Source organism: Daphnia pulicaria, chromosome 10 (assembly GCF_021234035.1).
Source record: "Daphnia pulicaria isolate SC F1-1A chromosome 10, SC_F0-13Bv2, whole genome shotgun sequence".
NCBI classification, from domain to species: domain Eukaryota; kingdom Metazoa; phylum Arthropoda; class Branchiopoda; order Diplostraca; family Daphniidae; genus Daphnia; species Daphnia pulicaria.
The window spans coordinates 1,501,757-1,519,270 of NC_060922.1; the positions used below are offsets into that span (position 1 = coordinate 1,501,757).

The window sequence follows — 17,514 nt, forward strand, 5'->3', positions numbered from 1 at the left end:
AAAACCGGAATCGTACAGAACTCATTTCTGCGACTTGGCCTTTAGGAAAATGGGAGTACGAAAATAAAAAGATGAGACAGACCGAGGAAAATTCCCAACGCAACGCAGCAGAGAAGAAGTGAGTCAATCCATTAATTACAGAGCTCGCTAGAAGCTCGCGGCGAAAATAGCCAGCATGAAACTAACAAATCGTGTAAATGAGAGCAGACTCACTACTGCACTATTGCACGACGTCCCAAAACGAAACAAAAACAAAAAAGGACAGCTCATCTTTAAATAACCAGAATTTCATTATAAAGACACGGGGAAAAGAAGAAAAGATAAACAACAGCACACACTTAATACAAGAAAAAGAAAGGAGACTAATCTGGTACCGGGGCCTTATAATAGATGAATAGTAGAACACATTCAATGATACTATTAAATTGTAGTATGCGAGGACCAATAAATAAAGGAGGGCAAACTGTACGAGAACATTTTGTTTTCTAAGGGCTATCGCACAAAATGAGGAATTCGCTGGTGGCAACTGAAGATCAGACGAGAATGAGAAGCAGGTAGAGATTCCAAAATTCTCCCGTTTCCAGGTAATCCCGAAATCTAAACGTCATCAAAAAAATTTCGTGGCGGTCCGCTGCGCGTGTAACTGGAACGATAGTCGGACGACCCTGTCACAGAAGTCGCCGGTGTGGAACCAACGTCGTCGCCGATTCTCCGACTGGCCTGCATGAAAAGCTGATCGTATCGATCATCTTCATTGCTCATGTTGTCGGATGTAGAGCCGAACAGCTCCGAGCGTGACGATTCTCGCTTTACTAGTAAACCTGTTCCATTTGTTTCATCGATAGTTGTTCATCCGTACGTCATGTTAAATTGTGCGTATGCTTTACCTCCAGTTTCACGAACGCGCTCGGCTCGAGAGGAACTGCTGGCAACTTCGACATTTCGACGTCGGGATTCATTATCTTCAGCTCTCTGACGCCTCCGCTTCTCTACAACAGTTTAAAAATGATTTTGAGCCAAACGAAACGAGTGAATTCGTGAATCCCAACTAGTTTTACCCCGTTTGATAAGCTCTCTTCCTTCGTCAGACAGATCGGCCGTAATATCATCTTCGTCGTCTACAAATTGCTGGAATCCGATGAAGGTAAGGAAGCGAGCTCCCAGTGAGAAGTAAGTGGCCAGACATAGTCCCAAAATGGCCATGGGGAAGTAGATGTTGAAACCGTCCGAAATGATGGGCAACACATCCATGTGCCCCATAATCTGAAGCGAAACGAAGGGGAGATTTACTCGAACGAAACAAACACATAACGCAAGAGTCCTTATCTAACGGGCTACTTACTTGAGTGTAATAGGTTTCCATCAGACGAGCTTTGATAATGTGGCTGTCCATGTGAATCAGGCCAAGGAAGTTCAAACACATGGGCGGAGTCAACCGACAAAGTAACATTCCCGAAAAGATCAAACTATACTCGTCCGTTTGGTGGTGGGGTGCCAGATAATACAAATTGAGTACGCGAATTTTCAACACTGTCGAATAAGCGCACACGCACATGTAGGCGATGGTGGCAATTGAAACCAGCTACAAGTTGAAAAAATTTGACCGTTAATACACCAAAAGATTTTAGATGAATAAGAGGAAAATGAACTAACTTCAATCGAGAGGTAGTCATAGTATTCCTTGGCCAAGTTGACAAAAATAGCAAAGATGGACAAAACAGGACTGGCATTGAAAAACGTCAACTCGGACCACACCACCAACACTGACAGAAGAGCCAAAATCATTGCCAGTCCTTGACAGACATATCGTCTCAGCAAGCATTTCCAGTACCACTCTGTTGCCATGGTAAGAAATAAAGTGTGCTATGAGAATACGACGCTTAAAAGTCACGCGTTTATCTTATACCTATCGTGGGACTGCGAATCCATGCTACCCAGTTTGGTCGACTCGATTCAAATGATGGCTTAAAGTAGTGTTCATGGCTACCGATATTACGGTGGACATCCTCAAGATCAAAGATTTTCTCCACCAAATTATGCCACTGGGTTTCTGTCCTGTGCTGACGTTGTAGTGCTCGAATCACCTGGTAAAAGTAATGTTATAGTTTCGGATCGAAAATTGTATTACTGCAAACTAAACCTTACTTGTCTGTGTAGGCGAACAAGTGACTTTTCATTTAGATCGCTATCGTTCATCTGATTGGTGTTGACAGACTTGCGCTTCATGCGCTCTCGCCATTCCAGTGGCAATTTGTCAGAAATGGTTTCGGCATTCTTTCGCAATGGGTCACTAGGTGGAATGCGATTCAGTGCGACCTGAAGCGCCTCTAAATAGTCTTCCAAGTTTTCTTCAGCCTCACTCTTTTCAGCATTCAATTTGGCTGCTTTGAAATAGAGGCGGGACAGCAAAGGCCCTGGGATAGCACTGCGCCATACAGAGCGAGGGATGTCCACGAGACCATACCCTAGCAACAAAACTAACCAAAATAGCCCCCAAGTATTGCTTGCAGATGCTGCGATCGCTTTTAGTTTTGGCCTGGAAAATTCAATCTATGAAGTATAATTCTAACAGAAATATTGAATTTTGTACGAAAAAATTACCAATCAAATTCAAAGTCCGGTTTAGCCGCTAGATATATAAGAAGAATAGTGGCTATTACGAGGTAGCTCCCGTAATAAATTGCGTTATCGATCAAAGAGGACCTCAACTTTCCTTTGACAGTGAAATCTCCAGCTTTAGTGTATGACTGCATGAGTGGAAGCACAAACCTTAAAATTTAAAAAAAAATGACCAATTACTTGAAACTCATATTTAAAACACAATAGTCATCTTACCATGTAAGGAATTGTGAAGTCCAGTACAGCACTCTCCACAGCTGCGGCAGCACATTTTCTGGCACATAGCTCCAGGGGAGCTTGCAGACTGAAGTTTCATTTGATGGGATAACATGAGGAACTGCTGTTGTGCTTGCATTTGCAGTATCATTTAATTGCAGTTCTTCGATAAAAGAAGTATGTTCCTGAATACATTGCCTGTAGGCAGTCTGCAATAAGAAAGTAGTTTGACAGTTTCCATGTCATTAGCAGTCATAAATAATCAATGGAATCGAGACTTACCGATGTAACATCCAGAGGTAAAATGAATATGATAAGGAAGGAAAAATACCATGCTATTAACACAGAGAGAGTGACTATTAAATGGTGCCTGAACCAGTCTCCATAACGGTACAAAATAGAAGCTGCAACAATAAATGTGCAAGTAATTTCTGTGACAAGAGGTCCAACAGTCATTTTGGGTTTTATTCGCTTGACAAGTTTGAGTTCATCAACTTTTCCTCTGCTTCCTTCTGCAACTTTTCTAATTTCTCAATAGTAAATGTTTTTAGAGGGAGAAGTTTTGGTTTGCAAAAAGTCCAGCTCAGTTTTGACTCTTCGTGTTGACGGCGATGGGAGATTCGTCCCTTCACCGAGTGTAGTAAAGTTTCCAAAGTTTCTGACGTATCAGTTGTAGAAATTGATTCCTCCATCAGACAAGCATCTAAATGTCTCAGGAAAACAAAAACTCGTAGAATTTACTAATAGCGTCGCGGGCAATCTCCCAAAGCCCTCTAACACGACACGTCAATATATAACAGCTGAGACTGAACGATGACGTCATGAAAAACAGATTCAAAGATTTTTCAGAACTTGACACGGTTGCACTTTTTAAAAAAAGCGTGAAAAATGTTGAATGAATAAATTAAACCAGAACCAGATTGAAGAACCCTAAAAATTTTTAAAATAAAGCGATTATGTAATTTATGATCTGTATTCACCATCCACATAAATAACTGGAGTAATAATAATAAACTGCCATCCGACTCTGTTCCTGAATTCCTTCGATGCTATTTGAATCTCGTTATTTTTACGTTGCTATTATGCAATATACCATTCACTACTAAGTCACACTGTCTGTGTCAAACGTAAAGTCTTTTGGGGAAGTTTTAAACTCACGACAGTTGGCATGATTTCACGAAGATTGTCTGTCTTATTCTTAGTCATTGTAACGTAAATCTTTTGAAACAAAGCTCAAACTACTGAACAAGCAATTGTTGTCCTTATAAAGAACTTGACAATAAAAATCACAAGTAATTTCTGAGAGCACCAGTTTTAAATTTAATTCTTTATTCTTATTATATACACCGAGTTTGGCTCTGACACAAACATTAATTTGTATCCTTGTGCTCATTGGAACCAAAACAAAATTCTACGGTTATTGCGTCTACCATATTTACCTGTCTGTGTTTATTAGATGAAAACCTATATCATGATTTTGCCATGTAGCAACCAAGTCATCTTCAGTAAACACAAATCGTAGCTTTTCCTAACTTCGTCTCGCAGTGAAGCGTTGATAATAATAGATAATTTTTTTTTTAATTACCAATAAATAAATCTCCGTAGTAAATTAATTTTTTATTAGGTGTTAAAAGTCGGTGATAATTGCTTATTTAGTTATACAGTTACTATATAGGTCGAGCCAATAACACAACAGCATGACAACATAAGAAATATGTACGTTAGGGAAGATAATTGCGTTTAGATGAAAACATTTCAAGGAACATCAACACCATATTGAATGATTTATACAAACAAGTATCACACACTTTCTTCCGTCGAATTGGATTCGTACCGCAAGTTCGGCGCAATTTTCAAACTCGTTGATCGCTTCCGTGTCACGTCTACAGCTATCTATAATATACGTATGTGTAATGTAACAACTACACGTCTGTGCCAAGAGGTTTATAGCCTATTAGCCTACTGTCAAATCACAGCACCTCATAATACCGTAAACTAGAATTGCCAAATTGAGTAAATATTATGCATGTAATGCTATAGGAACCTTTTTGTGAACACCGCTTTGAAAGAAATTGTAAAATAAGAAACTTACTCCCGCGTGATGAATCATTATGCAAATAATAAATGGCAAATATTGTGTTTTTAACAAAATGAAGAGCATTAATAATACTACCGTTATTTGGCACGTTTATACAGGGCAATTTTCAAGACATTTTTAAAATTTATTTCCGTGTTTATTCATTTGTTATGGCGCTTTTCTAGCTTAAGTGAGAGTCGTGACCGTTTGACGGTAAACTCGCTGACGCGGAGCCGTAAGAGAATTCTTTGAAGTAACTGGTCCACATGCGGTTTGAAGCCTAGATAAATAAACCACAAACAAATATAAAGATATAGGTAATAATACTGAGAATAAACATTTTCAATAAGGGGAAAACAGTGCATCACGGTTTTTATTCATTGAACGGCAAGCGCATCAACACAATTATTTGTTGGTACTACCGAGAAAGTGAGGGTGTTTAATGTTTTACCACAGGCTGTAAACCTCGTAGTCGGCAGAGAAAAGGCGTTCTACTATCATGTGATGTTTGAAAAAATTACGGCATTCAGTTTACAATAAAGTGATAAATGTGCAATACACAAGCTTTGTCGCTAGATTTTTATCTCTTTAACTTAGTTTGATCAAGTTGATTTTAACTAATATCCCTTGGATTTGAATTCACGCTAATCTGCGTAGAGTAAAATCTTCATCATGGCACAAGCGCACAAGAGTAGCGCTAAGAAAAAGATGACGTCGATAGCCGAAAAGCAAAAGCCACGAAGAATTCGCCCATGAACTGCAGCCACAGTCGAAAAGCGTAGTCGGCAAACAAAAAGTAAAGTTAGTTTACAGTTCACGGTGACGAAAAGTCGTTTATCCTGTATGAAGATTACTCATGCTGCTGCCTGTACGTGAAATAAATCGGCGCTAGCTTTTCTGGTCTTACGATTAACTTCTGCTCACGAGTTACCAAACATAACATCCTTGAAAGGATGTTATTGATCTCTGACATGTTCAGAATGCTCTCTGTCCATAACAGCTAACATCTGTACGGCATCGCATTTGGCGGGATACAAATTTTTCGTCTTTCCAAGGACAAACTCCGGCTAAATTTGAAGTTGTTTGGTAATGACCCATCAGGCCATCATGGGCAAATAATTTCAGGACCTTCGTTTAACTACCAAAATAAGATCCCACTGGGTGGTGGCCGCACGAGCCAGTCATCAACATGTCGGTCAACCATCAGATTTCAGCTCGCAAATGAAATAAACCAGGATAGATGGTAAAACTAAGTCTAATATTAGCCTAGTGCGAGAAAAACTTATTCCTGAAATAATTTCTCGGTTGGTCTCGTGCCAGCGACATAGTGTGGACTACACACACTGTGAAATCCTATAAATAACATTAAGGTTGAATGGCATAACTCCTTGACGTAACACGGTTCGCTTATCGTCCCTGCTTATCTGAATTACGTTGAATATGCCTTTTGATGTTTATGATGAGAATAAGCGTGCCATGTTTGTGCGCTTTTGGAGGAGGATTCCGCGAGTTAGTTGAAGACCATGACAAAGCTGAAGGCGATAAGATGTGGCAGTGGAACAACATGTTATCAATTTATTTCTTTGCCATTGATTTGCTTTTGGTTGTGATGGCAGAACAAATTATCGAAAAATATTGAACTACGGATATATTGACAATGAGCGGATCACACAATCAAGATTTAGTATTCTTTTTCTCGTCTAGCGGTTCATACCCTTCATTAATGCGTTCCTTAAACTTCAGATATTCCCGTTTCCGGTCAAAGTGTTTAACCTGCAAAAAAGAAAATGAAAAAAAGGTTATACCAAAATTCAGAGATCCCAGACTCTCTGACTTGCTTAACAACTTTAAATATAGGACACAAACAAGGAGGTAATAAACTGAAGAATCCGCTCGATCCAAAAATATACCCCAACCGCCGTGTTTGAAAAGAAACAGGTATTTCTTTTTGCTTTGAACCTTTCGTCATCCCTGTCCTCTGTGATTCAAGTCCCACAATTTTCCGTTGGTACCCACACGTTTTGAAAGCGGGCAGTCTATTTCGGAAATCTATTTCTAGAAATCCATAAAACTGTATATTCCTAATATCGTCGACAGCAGCTGCATTCGCAAATCTCTGAGTCCGAAAAAAGATTTACAAATGGAAAATCAAAGAGGAATCTGAAATCTATTTCCTAAATTTTTCGGTCGACATCGGCACGATCTGCGTCCTAAAAAGAGGAGGTGGGGGGCTGGCGGAAGAGCGACGGGACGGCCGACGGGAACTGAGGCAATTCTAAATTTAAAGCCGGATACAAACCAACGTCATCCCGCTCATCAAGCGGTTTGCGCACACGTAGCGGGGAGGTACTACCCCTATCTGAAGGAAGCTTTTTTGAGACTTGAAATAGTTTGTCAATCTGCAATTGGCAGCTGGGCGTAAAATGGGCCGTCATGAGCGACGCAAACAATGCAAACCCGACCTTTCCTTAAAAATCAAAAGCACCGATGGCTGTTGTCTTCTTTATTATTATCCATTCCGCTTATGTTGGCAATATACACCGTAACGGCTGCTCTCTTTCTCGTGGATTCCCCGTGTGTTGATGCTCTGTTGGATATTTTCTGCCTGGGTCGCCGAAAAATTTTCTATATTTTTATCTTCCAAGAAATTTGCAGCTTTACAGAGTTAACAGCCATTGTCTACCGCAGTTCTATTCCTGGCACAAAAATGGACAAATCTGTCATCGCCGTCCTTCATCTACGACTATTTTGGCTCCATATTTTTCAACTCAAATTTAAATTCTAGTTGGTAGAAAACTCTTAATTGCACTTACCCATTGACTCGGACAGGTAGTTTCGTAGAGTGTCCTTACTTCCACGCACTTTTCAATTTGATCGCCGCTCTTATCTAAGCATTCCCAGTAGCGATCACGGGAATCCCAGCATTTCTGTCGCTTTTCTTTATCTGGAAAGGACATGTTGCCGTTCTTGAAGTATACACGCGATCGTAGGACTCACTCAACGTTATTTGTCAAAGTCGATTATTGTCTGAAATACGGCACGTGTAAATCGCTCTGGGTTAGTTTCAATGTTAAAAAAAGAACTATACGATTAATATCCACATAAACAATTGAAAACACTTGATAACTATTCCCTTGTAATAAAACCCAAAATATTCTACTACATAAAGGCTTTGAATTAAGGTAATAGAACTAGTATTGAATCAGACGAATGATCTGGGCGACCGATTGGTGTAAAGACCTCTGGCCAACTGACGCGCAGTTCCTTTGCAGCCACAGTATATACACTTCAGATCGGCAAAATCGTAAATGTATTTCAACGAGCCCGTTCTCCCATTATTGCCTCTCATTTTTCATGTCACAGGTCCCGCCCCATCCAACAGCTTATGAATGAAAGGGTCCGAAGTAAACACCTCCCTTTTTTTTCATTTTTCACCTTTCCCATTTGGCGCGCAGCTGTTTTTATTTTTGCTGTTGTTGCTACATAAAGTCCGTAATGCACGATTTCTTTCAAGAAGTGAAAATAGAAACATTGAGCTCTTACACAAATACATCATCATAAGTGAATGGACTCAGGCAAAGCTTCATTTATGACTCTGTTTCCTACAAAATAGAGCAACTAATTAAATAGAATTAAATAGTCTACCTAAGTAATTCCACAATTATACCATGATTACTTAATATCCAGAAAAATTGCAAGACATACACTATATATAATCATTTTTGAATGAACTATGATTTAAAGAAATATATGTACTATTATCAGAAATACATCAAACTATGTTTCAATTCCATACATCTAAGTTTTCTAACAGTTGTTTTTCTGATTAAAAGTTCAATAGTAATTCAAGATCACTAGTAAACCATCGATTTTTTTTGTAGTTGAGATAAAAAATCATTTACCCTGGTTTTCTTCAAATCACAGATAATTATAAGTTGTTTACGAGTTTTACCTTTAAATATTTTCCAGTCCAACTCCAAACAGAGCGGATTTTCAACAACCGACAAAAATCCTTTTCGTCTGCTGAACAAAATCAACACACTGCCAAATTTTTAAAATTCAATATTCTTGCTTTGTGATTTGTGAAGAAAAAATTAGTTTTCGCCTTTTCGGAAATTAAAATTGATATCCCATATCAAAATACCGTTGATTTGTCACGTTGTTCTTGTTAGTTGCTACTTATTTGACATTCTAAATCATGGGTATGGAGATATCCATATATACCCATGTCTAAATTAAAATTCATATAAAAAGTTGTAAAAATTATAGAAAATTCTTTTTATTTCTTAATTTCACATTTAAATAAGCTTTGTTGCTTGCTTCAACTTACGATCGATAAAATAAGGGTGTCTACGCGGGGAATTCGATTTTCCTGAATTGGAAAAGAATTTCTTGACAGAAACTGCTTGATTTTCTTGCTCTTCTGTGTCTTCCCATTCTACTGCGACACCTTTGGTTTTCAAAATCTGCTCAGATGTGGACCAAGAAAATCTGACAAGTTGAGGGAAACCAAAAACCACATCAATATTCTGAGCCAAAAACTTTTTTGTAGTAGGATCTGCAACACAGAGATCAATTGTTTTCATAATTGTAGAATTATTATTTATTATAGGATGTGTCAAATTTATTACCTCCTGGGTAGCCACTTCCCCATTTTAGTTCTTGGCTTTCTGCTTTTAAACTGATGAATGGAGACTCTTTGAATTTCCAAGTTGACAGTGCTTTATCACGAGCAACTTTTGCACAAATACTAGCAGCACTGACAACTGGAAAGAGAGAGTCAGCCTTTTTGGAAACAGTTATTTTGATACCTGGAAAAAGAGCTGAGAGCTTGGCTTGATACTTCTCTGGTGGACCTACAGTGTCGACAAAGACTGAAGTGATGTTTGCTTCTAGGCTAAGTGCTTTCCTGATAAGGCCAATTGCCGAATCATGAGACACTTCATTCAGACTGTGTTTGAGCCTTTTGAACATGTTATTGCAGATGGAATTGGGTGAGATTACTTCTACAGCCCATCCTACAAAGTCTTGAAGTGAATCTAATTTTCCAAATAGTTTCTCACGCTGTTCCTCTGTCAGTGTTTTTGAATCAGCACATCCAATAGCTTTCAATTCCTCTGCTCGAGATTCAGGGCAATATGTTATTCCATACACCATGGGACCTTGAAATAATTTAATCCTTAACCATTACCATAGCTATAAAATGGTGTTTGTGTAAAGTTAGAAGTTACCCAGAACTGGCCCTCTGCCTGCTTCATCGATTCCTAAAGCACACCGTTGTTTTCGACAAACATCAGGTACTTTTGACACGATTGTGATATTTCTGTGGTTATTATCAGAAAATGCTTGTAGACCTTCATCCATAGTGAAACCAGTGAAACTTCGATTATGTTTGACTGTTGTAAAGTGGCAGTGCCTAAAGTGTTACTGTTGTTAACTCAACAACAACAACTACAACAGATTTTTTTGGCGGCAAAATTAGTTTCGTCGGTTTTAAACGCAATGTTGTCAGTTCTCACTATACTACTACCATTTTCTTATCTTGGAAGTTGGAAAAATCCGATATTTCTCCATTACTAGTTTACTTACCGCTTACCGTTATCCCGTCTTCACCAGCAATACAAAGGCAAAAACAAGAAGTCATCAAGTAATCAAGTAATTAAAGTCAATCACTTAGTTGACTTGTTGTTTGTTTGCTGGCCAAATAGAGGGTTTCTCTTTGGCCAAACAGAGGGCTTCTACTTCTAGCCTTCTTGACTATCTTGTATCTTCAGTCACAGAGTCAATGAACACTGTTGATAACACTTATAGGTCAATGACCGTCTTCTTGATTTGCTATTCAGGCGACTGTTGAAAGGGGCTAAACTGTCAGTTTCCAAGACAGTCCGTAAATATAGTTTTGTTTCATACTCAGTACGTCTTGGGACTAGTAATTTCTTTCCAGATTCCAGCACATTATACATCGAAAAGGGTCTCTGTTGACGGCGTGTTTAAAGCCATGATCGATCCAGTGAATGGAGTGATACTTGTGCATGGCGGAGCCGGAGACATCCCTGAATGGCGAGTTCCGTTAAAGTTGCATGGTGTTCGAAAAGCTGCCAGAGCTGGATATGTCAGTTTGTCAAAGGATGAATGCTCCGCGTTGGATGCTGTAGAAGCTGCCGTTAAAGTAATGGAGGACGACGAAGCCTTCAATGCGGGTACAAATACTGCCATACTGTATCATTAAATGTATACTATAAATAACGTAGGTTTTCTTGTACTATACAAAAGGTAAAGGATCCGTTCTCACGATAAAAGGAACGATTGAAATGGATGCCATAATCATGGAAGGAAAAAACTTGAAAACAGGTACGAATTTAATAGCTATACCATCTCTAATAACAAAGAACTTATGTTGTACACAAAAAAGGTGCTGTTGCTGGTTTAAGTAATGTTTCCAATCCGGTGACAGTTGCTAGACTCGTGATGGATAGCACACCTCACATTTTTCTAGCTGGGCCAGGTGCTAATTCATTTGCTCGGGAAAAAGGAGTACCGTTTGCATCTGACGACGAATTAATTACAGACTTTGCTCGTGAAGCGCTGGATGATTTTATCCATGGCAGAGGAGAAGCTACCAGTGAACTTGGGTTATTTTTTTTACCTTTTTAAAAATTCACCTTTGAAGAGTGTACATAAATAAATTTAGCCAGGAAAGCAAACATGGGACTGTTGGAGCGGTAGCGATAGATCGCTATGGCCGTATGGCTTGCGCCACATCGACTGGAGGAATGACCGGCAAACTTCCAGGAAGAGTCGGAGATACTCCACTCGTCGGAGCTGGAGGATATTGTGATGACGCTGGAGGGGCTTCATCTGCAACGGGTCACGGGGAATCAATCGCCAAAGTATGTCTGTGTCATCATATAATTGGATTAATGCAATCTGGTTTGGGTCCGAAAGAGGCAACACAACATGCTCTAACAAACATGCAAAATAGAACTGGAGGAACCGCTGGGGCGATAACTCTTTCAAATAAAGGTCAAGTAGGAATACATTTTAATTCCAAGCGTATGGCTTGGGCGTACGTTAGAAATGGAGAAGTCCATTCCGGAATTAATCCAGATGAAGATGAAATCGAATTACTTTGAATACGTGCAATATGAGAATAATAAACTGGTGTAGACTATAAATATAACAGTGTCATGAATGGCAAAATGAATTTGGATGGAAATAAATGGCTAACGAATCATTCCGTATGCTAAATTATTGACAATACAATCCTTCAAAAATAATTTGGATTTACAATTTTGCATTGAGATTCAGAAAAAGTTCAAACATGACTACGAAATATCATTCAAACATTTTTGAAAAAAAACGTTGAAGAAAATTTTTTGGATAAGTGAAAAAAGTTGTTTCATTCGACAATGACCTAGCAGCTTCAGCTTTGGCTACTGCATCTCGTTTTCTCTTTTCCCTCTTTCGTCTATTAGTTCTTTGGTTGACGCGCTGTTTTCTAGTCAGTCGTTGAGGGTTAGTTTCATTAGATTGATCTAATGAAATGCTGCTGACCTGAATTCCCAGCATCACAATGATCTGATCTAACTGAGGATTTTGAAGCCCATCGGAGGTAATTGGAGTTAGCCCGGTACATCCTTCAGCCTCTTCCTCAATAGCAGGATGGGATGTCATCGGCGACATTGCGATGACTATGGCGGAAACGTTGTATCAAAATAGCGTTCACAGTACGTCGTGATAAATTGTGCTTATTCTTTACCTCCAGTTTCACGAACGCGCTCGACTCGAGAGGAACTGCTGACAACTTCGACATTTTGACCTCGGGATTCATTATCTTCAGCTCTCTGACGCCTCCGCTTCTCTAAAACAGTTTCAAAATGATTTTGAGCCAAACGAAACGAGTGAATTCGTGAATCCCAACTAGTTTTACCCCGTTTGATAAGCTCTCTTCCTTCGTCAGACAGATCGACCGTAATATCATCTTCGCCGTCTACAAATTGCTGGAATCCGATGAAGGAAAGAAAACGAACTCCCATTACGAAGTAAGTGGCCGCCAGCGCCAGACAAAGTCCAAAAAAAAATGGCCATGGGGAAGTAGATGTTGAAACCGTCCGAAATGTGCAACACATCCATGGTCTCCATAATCTGAAGTGAAACGAAGGTGCGTACCATTTACTTGAACGAAACAAAAACTTAAAGCAAGAGTCCTTATCTTAACGGGCTTATACTTACTTTTGTGTAATAGGTTTGATGCATTATGTTTGAGTGCTGTTTGAGTGCGATAGATTTGCTCCGTGACCGGTTTGTTCGTCGTCCTCGAACAGACTAAAGAGTAGCAGACGAACTGTCCAAGAGTGTCCAACAATTCGAAGATCTTTTCCATTCGGATTCGGTGGTTTTCTTTGTTATTCTTCTTGAAAATCGTAAATTATTAAGGCGATTTCCTAAATAAACATTTTAAGTTTCAATTTAAAGTCCATAGTACAATTTTTACAATGGGGACCAAAAGTTATGTAGGTCATTTATCTAAAGAAATTGCTTGTAAACAAGGAGCAGTCAGGGCAGTCCGATTTAACGGTAAATATTTTCGTATTTATAAACGAATAATGTATAAAACAGTTACAAATTCATGCATCTTTTTTATATAGTTGAAGGTGAATATTGCCTAACATGTGGATCAGATAAAAGTGTGAAATTGTGGAATCCTTATCGGGGAGCCCTTTTGAAAACTTATTCTGGTCATGGGTATGAAGTATTGGATGCCCAGAGTAGCTGTGATAGTAGGTAAAATTAAATTGGCTATTTTATTTTAGTTTGAATCCCTTTTTCATTAATTGTATTTTTCTAGTCATATAGTCTCTTGTGGAATGGATAAAACTATTATACTATGGGATGTGTCAACTGGACAATCTTTACGTAAATATCGTGGACATCTGGGAACAGTAAACTGTGTAAAGTTTAATGAAGATTCATCTGTTGCTATTTCTGGCAGTGTTGACACCTCTATCAGATGTTGGGATGCCAGATCAAAGAAACCAGAAGCATTCCAGATCATGCAAGAAGCCAAAGATAGTGTTAGCTCTGTTCAAGTTACTGATCATGAAATTCTAACTGGATCACTAGATGGCCAAATCAGGAGGTATGATGTTCGGAACGGAGAAATGATTGCTGATGAAATGGCTCGTAAGTTCTCTCTATATGCATATTAAAAATGTGTGGTGCTGCATTATAGTAATAAATTGTGTTTGTTTTTACTAGATCCCATAACTTCAGTATGGTTTACTCGTGACGGGCAAGGATTGCTCGTGTCATGCCTGGACAGCACTCTCCGTTTAATTGATAAGGACACCGGTGAATTGCTGCAAGAGTAATTCTATATTTTCTCAACTGTCCGTAATTTCTAGTTACAAATAATAATCCATAATATTCTTCATCAGGTACACTGGACACGTCAACACGGAATACAAAATCGATTGCTGTCTTGATCACACGGATAACTTCGTAATATCTGGTTCGGAAGACGGTACAGTTTACATTTGGTCTTTAGTTGAAGGCCAGTTAGTAGCGAGACTGGAGCACGTTGGTTCAAAAGTTGTTCATTCATTGTCCCCGCATCCTTCCCAAGAGTGGTTACTAACTGCTGCTCAGAATAGTATTTATTTGTGGAAAGACCAACCTGACGAAGACGAGTAATTTTATTGTGTTATGCTAGACCGGTATTGCGTCATTGTTTAATAAAATGTATCTCATGCTCAAAATACCATTTGACGTCGAATTGTTTAATGCACCCAAATACGTAGCTGGTATCGCAACAATGTTGTGATGAGTTGACTTCCACCCCCGACAAAAAGTGTTGTGGGAATTTTGATGACGCATTACGCAACAACCCCACATTATTCATGTTCCAAACCCGACTAAGCTTGTTTTACCGTTGGACCCCCCCCCCCCCCCCCCCTGCGTCCGGTTATTATTCAGAGCAGGTTGGAAATGTGTCACATATTCAATTTTAAACGCTAACAAGATAAATCTTTTGCATTACTTATTCCTACGCATATAGATTACAATGGCAGCCATTTTACTCATCTCCAATTGCAGCTACTTTTGTCATGCAGTGGGAGTTGTTCAACAGGAGCGCTATTACAATCTGCACATGGCGTGATTTGACACGATAATGGACCACGGAAGAAGGGAGATGCGTGAGGTTGGTAACCTCTTATTGTGGGCAAAGTCGTCGATCATTATACCTTGACAGCCACGCGTGTATCAAAAAATGGAAAAAAAAAGCGGTGTATGTGAAAGAGACGACAGAATTTCCCTTGCAGGCAGGAACGCACTCTGAGAGAAACGAGGCAGGAAGTGATGGCTAGGAAGATAGTATAATGCTACGTATAACAACAATCGACCTGGAAAAGGACAACGACCTCCATTTGTGTACAGTACTATATAGTGTAAATCGTTTTGACGAAGAGCGGTCAGTTACCTTGGTTGTCAATCTTTCTTTCGATTTCAACACTCGAGTTCCCAGCAGTCCAATTAAAAAAGAGGAAAGCCGGGGGGAAAGAAATAAACTGGATTCATTTAGTATTAGTTGCCAGCCTAGCTGGTTACCGTTATTCCAAGTCGACTATCGAACAATACAAGATAATTATCCGAGTCATTATACGCATGGAGGCATAGCAATGATGGATGACATTGCATGATGTCCTTTATTTTTTAAAAACACTATGGTGACGAAATTCAAGTAAACTATACCCCGTTCGACCGTATACCCTGCTTCGTTGTTCACTTATTAACCAAGCACTGGAACAGTGACTATTTCCAGTTTATGAAACGAATTTTCTTGTTTCTAAAAACCACGTAACATTTGTGTAGCGTTTCAATATTTAGACAAGTACTACTGGTTAGAGAAAACGTTAGGCCTTTGAAAGTGGGAGAAAGTGTTCATCCATCTCCCTAAACTACGAAGTTTCTCTAATAGACCGTCTCTAAACTCCACTGAATTAACATGTCTTGTGTTAATAGCCTACCAATTACGAACCAACGGTGGTCATCATCGTAAAAGAAAGATAAATACGGAAATATAACGTCTATATAAGTGAAAGAGGGCCGGGGGTTGAAAGTCCGAAGGATATAACTTTCCGTTTCGAACGCGGCGCCAAATAGTCGCCATGCATCGTTGTATATTCAGCGTCAGGTCTCAAACTGTGTGTGTTTTCTTTGCCGATAGGTAAAACCAAAAGGAAAATATATTGTAGAAAAGAGTTTCTAAGGGGGGGATAAACGTTGATATAAACCTTTTTCGTTTTACTTGTGAAGGAAAACCTTCAGGAGAAAAGAGAAAGGAGTTGTGAAAATACCAAGACCTATACTATTTGGATAACGAGTTATATAGAGTTAGGTAAAAGAAGAATAGGGAAGGGGGGGGGGGAGTGTGGGAGGGGGGTAAAAACTTGGCGGAGAAAAGGAAGAGATTTAAACCCCTTCACTTTCCCCGTGTGTCGGTCACTTTCACCTCGTTTAAATCCTTAAATTTTTCTTTCTCCGCCTTAATTTGAACGATTCCTCCCCATTCTTCTTCCATGGACTCCCTTCTGCTCTTTTCAAGTTACAAAAATTTCCCTCGGACCGCTAAAGTCTAAAAGAAAGAAAAATCAAAGTGGGGATGAGCGATTTTCTAATGAAATTTTTCTTTGAAACGACCGCCAATGCCCAATGTCTGGGAGCGGAGAGAACTGCCAGCTGATGAGCGTTTAACGTTGGGAAAAGTGACAGTCGAAAAACCGCACGAAATGGTGATTTGTTTATAAAAATTAAGGAGGAACCAATGGCAAAATGAACACCACCTCAAATCAGTTTTAATTTTAAATCTTTCTTTTATTTTAGCTTTCTCGGAAGATATATGGTGACAGCAGGAGGTAAATGAGGGGAGGCAACAAAGCAATTCGTTTCAAAAAGTCTTTTTCGACGCTACATGTTCACTTCACAGCACCGCCCTGCTGTTTAGATATTTATCCCATTATAACCCAAACATAGTTTCTTTTTTCTTTTCCTCCCCGTTATAGTGAAAGTGAGGTTATATTTTTCTTCCGATTTTTCGAAAGTGAAAAGGACACCCAAACATTTTATGTACACGCTTGCGGCGAGAGCAGCAGCGCTGCCGGTCGACATACATCACACAAGTTCTTTCTCTCGTATTCAAATTCCAGTTGAAACCGAAAATCTGACCGCAGTCGTATTACATTATATACCATCGGTATAGTAACGTATTTGCCGACACATATATTACGCCTGACTGGTCTTCGGCACTTGAGTGCTGGTATCGGTTAAAATTCCATTAACTGTATAATGTTTCTATATACTATACATCCGTCGATTTAAATGTTGGATTATTACCGCCTTCCGCCTTGATATGGTGACGAAGCTATTTTTACATTCAAATCATTTGTGTCGCCAGCGCTGGAAATAGACCTAACTGTATGTTTGATTGGTTTTGGTTACGGACTTGATGGAACTGGCAAGTCACTGCTTGAAACAGAGTCCGGTCGACGCTCCCTTTCTCCCCTTTATTTCTGAGTGTATAACCCCCCGGAAATAATAATAAT

General features: G+C 39.3%; 6 protein-coding genes across 11 annotated transcripts; 2 read left to right on the forward strand and 4 right to left on the reverse strand.

Annotated features, from left to right (window-relative positions):
* Positions 1–271: 271 nt before the first annotated feature.
* On the reverse strand, positions 272–3,431 carry LOC124314031 (LMBR1 domain-containing protein 2 homolog). Its single transcript, XM_046778998.1, has 10 exons — positions 3,118–3,431; positions 2,836–3,044; positions 2,602–2,769; positions 2,146–2,536; positions 1,907–2,084; positions 1,654–1,835; positions 1,343–1,582; positions 1,059–1,263; positions 888–989; positions 272–821 (listed from the first exon to the last, which is right to left on the reverse strand). Exons 1-10 carry the CDS (start codon positions 3,289–3,291, stop codon positions 598–600), a joined length of 2,073 nt encoding a protein of 690 aa, XP_046634954.1. The 5' UTR covers positions 3,292–3,431; the 3' UTR covers positions 272–597.
* Positions 3,432–4,435: 1,004 nt separating this feature from the next.
* On the reverse strand, positions 4,436–9,000 carry LOC124314298 (cytochrome c oxidase assembly factor 6 homolog). Of its 2 annotated transcripts, none has more exons than XM_046779469.1 (4): positions 8,865–9,000; positions 7,726–7,939; positions 6,627–6,685; positions 4,436–5,192 (listed from the first exon to the last, which is right to left on the reverse strand). In XM_046779469.1, the coding sequence occupies exons 2-4, from the start codon at positions 7,867–7,869 to the stop codon at positions 5,099–5,101; spliced, it is 297 nt and encodes a 98-aa protein (XP_046635425.1). In that variant the 5' UTR covers positions 7,870–7,939; positions 8,865–9,000; the 3' UTR covers positions 4,436–5,098. The 2 variants fall into 2 exon arrangements, with proteins under 2 accessions (XP_046635425.1, XP_046635426.1); XM_046779470.1 differs by having other exon boundaries at positions 8,815–8,912.
* A 175-nt stretch (positions 9,001–9,175) lies between these two features.
* On the reverse strand, positions 9,176–10,394 carry LOC124314197 (ribonuclease H2 subunit A-like). Its single transcript, XM_046779332.1, has 3 exons — positions 10,144–10,394; positions 9,544–10,074; positions 9,176–9,470 (listed from the first exon to the last, which is right to left on the reverse strand). The coding sequence occupies exons 1-3, from the start codon at positions 10,274–10,276 to the stop codon at positions 9,211–9,213; spliced, it is 924 nt and encodes a 307-aa protein (XP_046635288.1). The 5' UTR covers positions 10,277–10,394; the 3' UTR covers positions 9,176–9,210.
* Positions 10,395–10,431: 37 nt separating this feature from the next.
* LOC124314194 (isoaspartyl peptidase/L-asparaginase-like) lies at positions 10,432–12,146 on the forward strand. 4 transcript variants are annotated; one of them, XM_046779324.1, is made up of 6 exons: positions 10,432–10,567; positions 10,756–10,799; positions 10,857–11,112; positions 11,186–11,263; positions 11,325–11,544; positions 11,604–12,146. In XM_046779324.1, the coding sequence occupies exons 3-6, from the start codon at positions 10,911–10,913 to the stop codon at positions 12,043–12,045; spliced, it is 942 nt and encodes a 313-aa protein (XP_046635280.1). In that variant the 5' UTR covers positions 10,432–10,567; positions 10,756–10,799; positions 10,857–10,910; the 3' UTR covers positions 12,046–12,146. The 4 variants fall into 4 exon arrangements, with proteins under 4 accessions (XP_046635280.1, XP_046635279.1, XP_046635277.1 ...); XM_046779323.1 differs by having other exon boundaries at positions 10,756–10,795; XM_046779321.1 differs by having other exon boundaries at positions 10,444–10,567; positions 10,724–10,795.
* Positions 12,147–12,175: 29 nt separating this feature from the next.
* On the reverse strand, positions 12,176–13,247 carry LOC124314242. 2 transcript variants are annotated; one of them, XM_046779395.1, is made up of 5 exons: positions 13,145–13,247; positions 12,843–13,057; positions 12,672–12,773; positions 12,491–12,603; positions 12,176–12,445 (listed from the first exon to the last, which is right to left on the reverse strand). In XM_046779395.1, the coding sequence occupies exons 2-5, from the start codon at positions 13,039–13,041 to the stop codon at positions 12,248–12,250; spliced, it is 612 nt and encodes a 203-aa protein (XP_046635351.1). In that variant the 5' UTR covers positions 13,042–13,057; positions 13,145–13,247; the 3' UTR covers positions 12,176–12,247. The 2 variants fall into 2 exon arrangements, with proteins under 2 accessions (XP_046635351.1, XP_046635350.1); XM_046779394.1 differs by having other exon boundaries at positions 12,176–12,603; positions 13,145–13,246.
* LOC124314200 (WD repeat domain-containing protein 83-like) lies at positions 13,248–14,670 on the forward strand. Its single transcript, XM_046779334.1, has 5 exons — positions 13,248–13,489; positions 13,561–13,696; positions 13,761–14,095; positions 14,171–14,279; positions 14,350–14,670. Exons 1-5 carry the CDS (start codon positions 13,408–13,410, stop codon positions 14,603–14,605), a joined length of 918 nt encoding a protein of 305 aa, XP_046635290.1. The 5' UTR covers positions 13,248–13,407; the 3' UTR covers positions 14,606–14,670.
* The last annotated feature ends 2,844 nt before the right edge of the window (positions 14,671–17,514 follow it).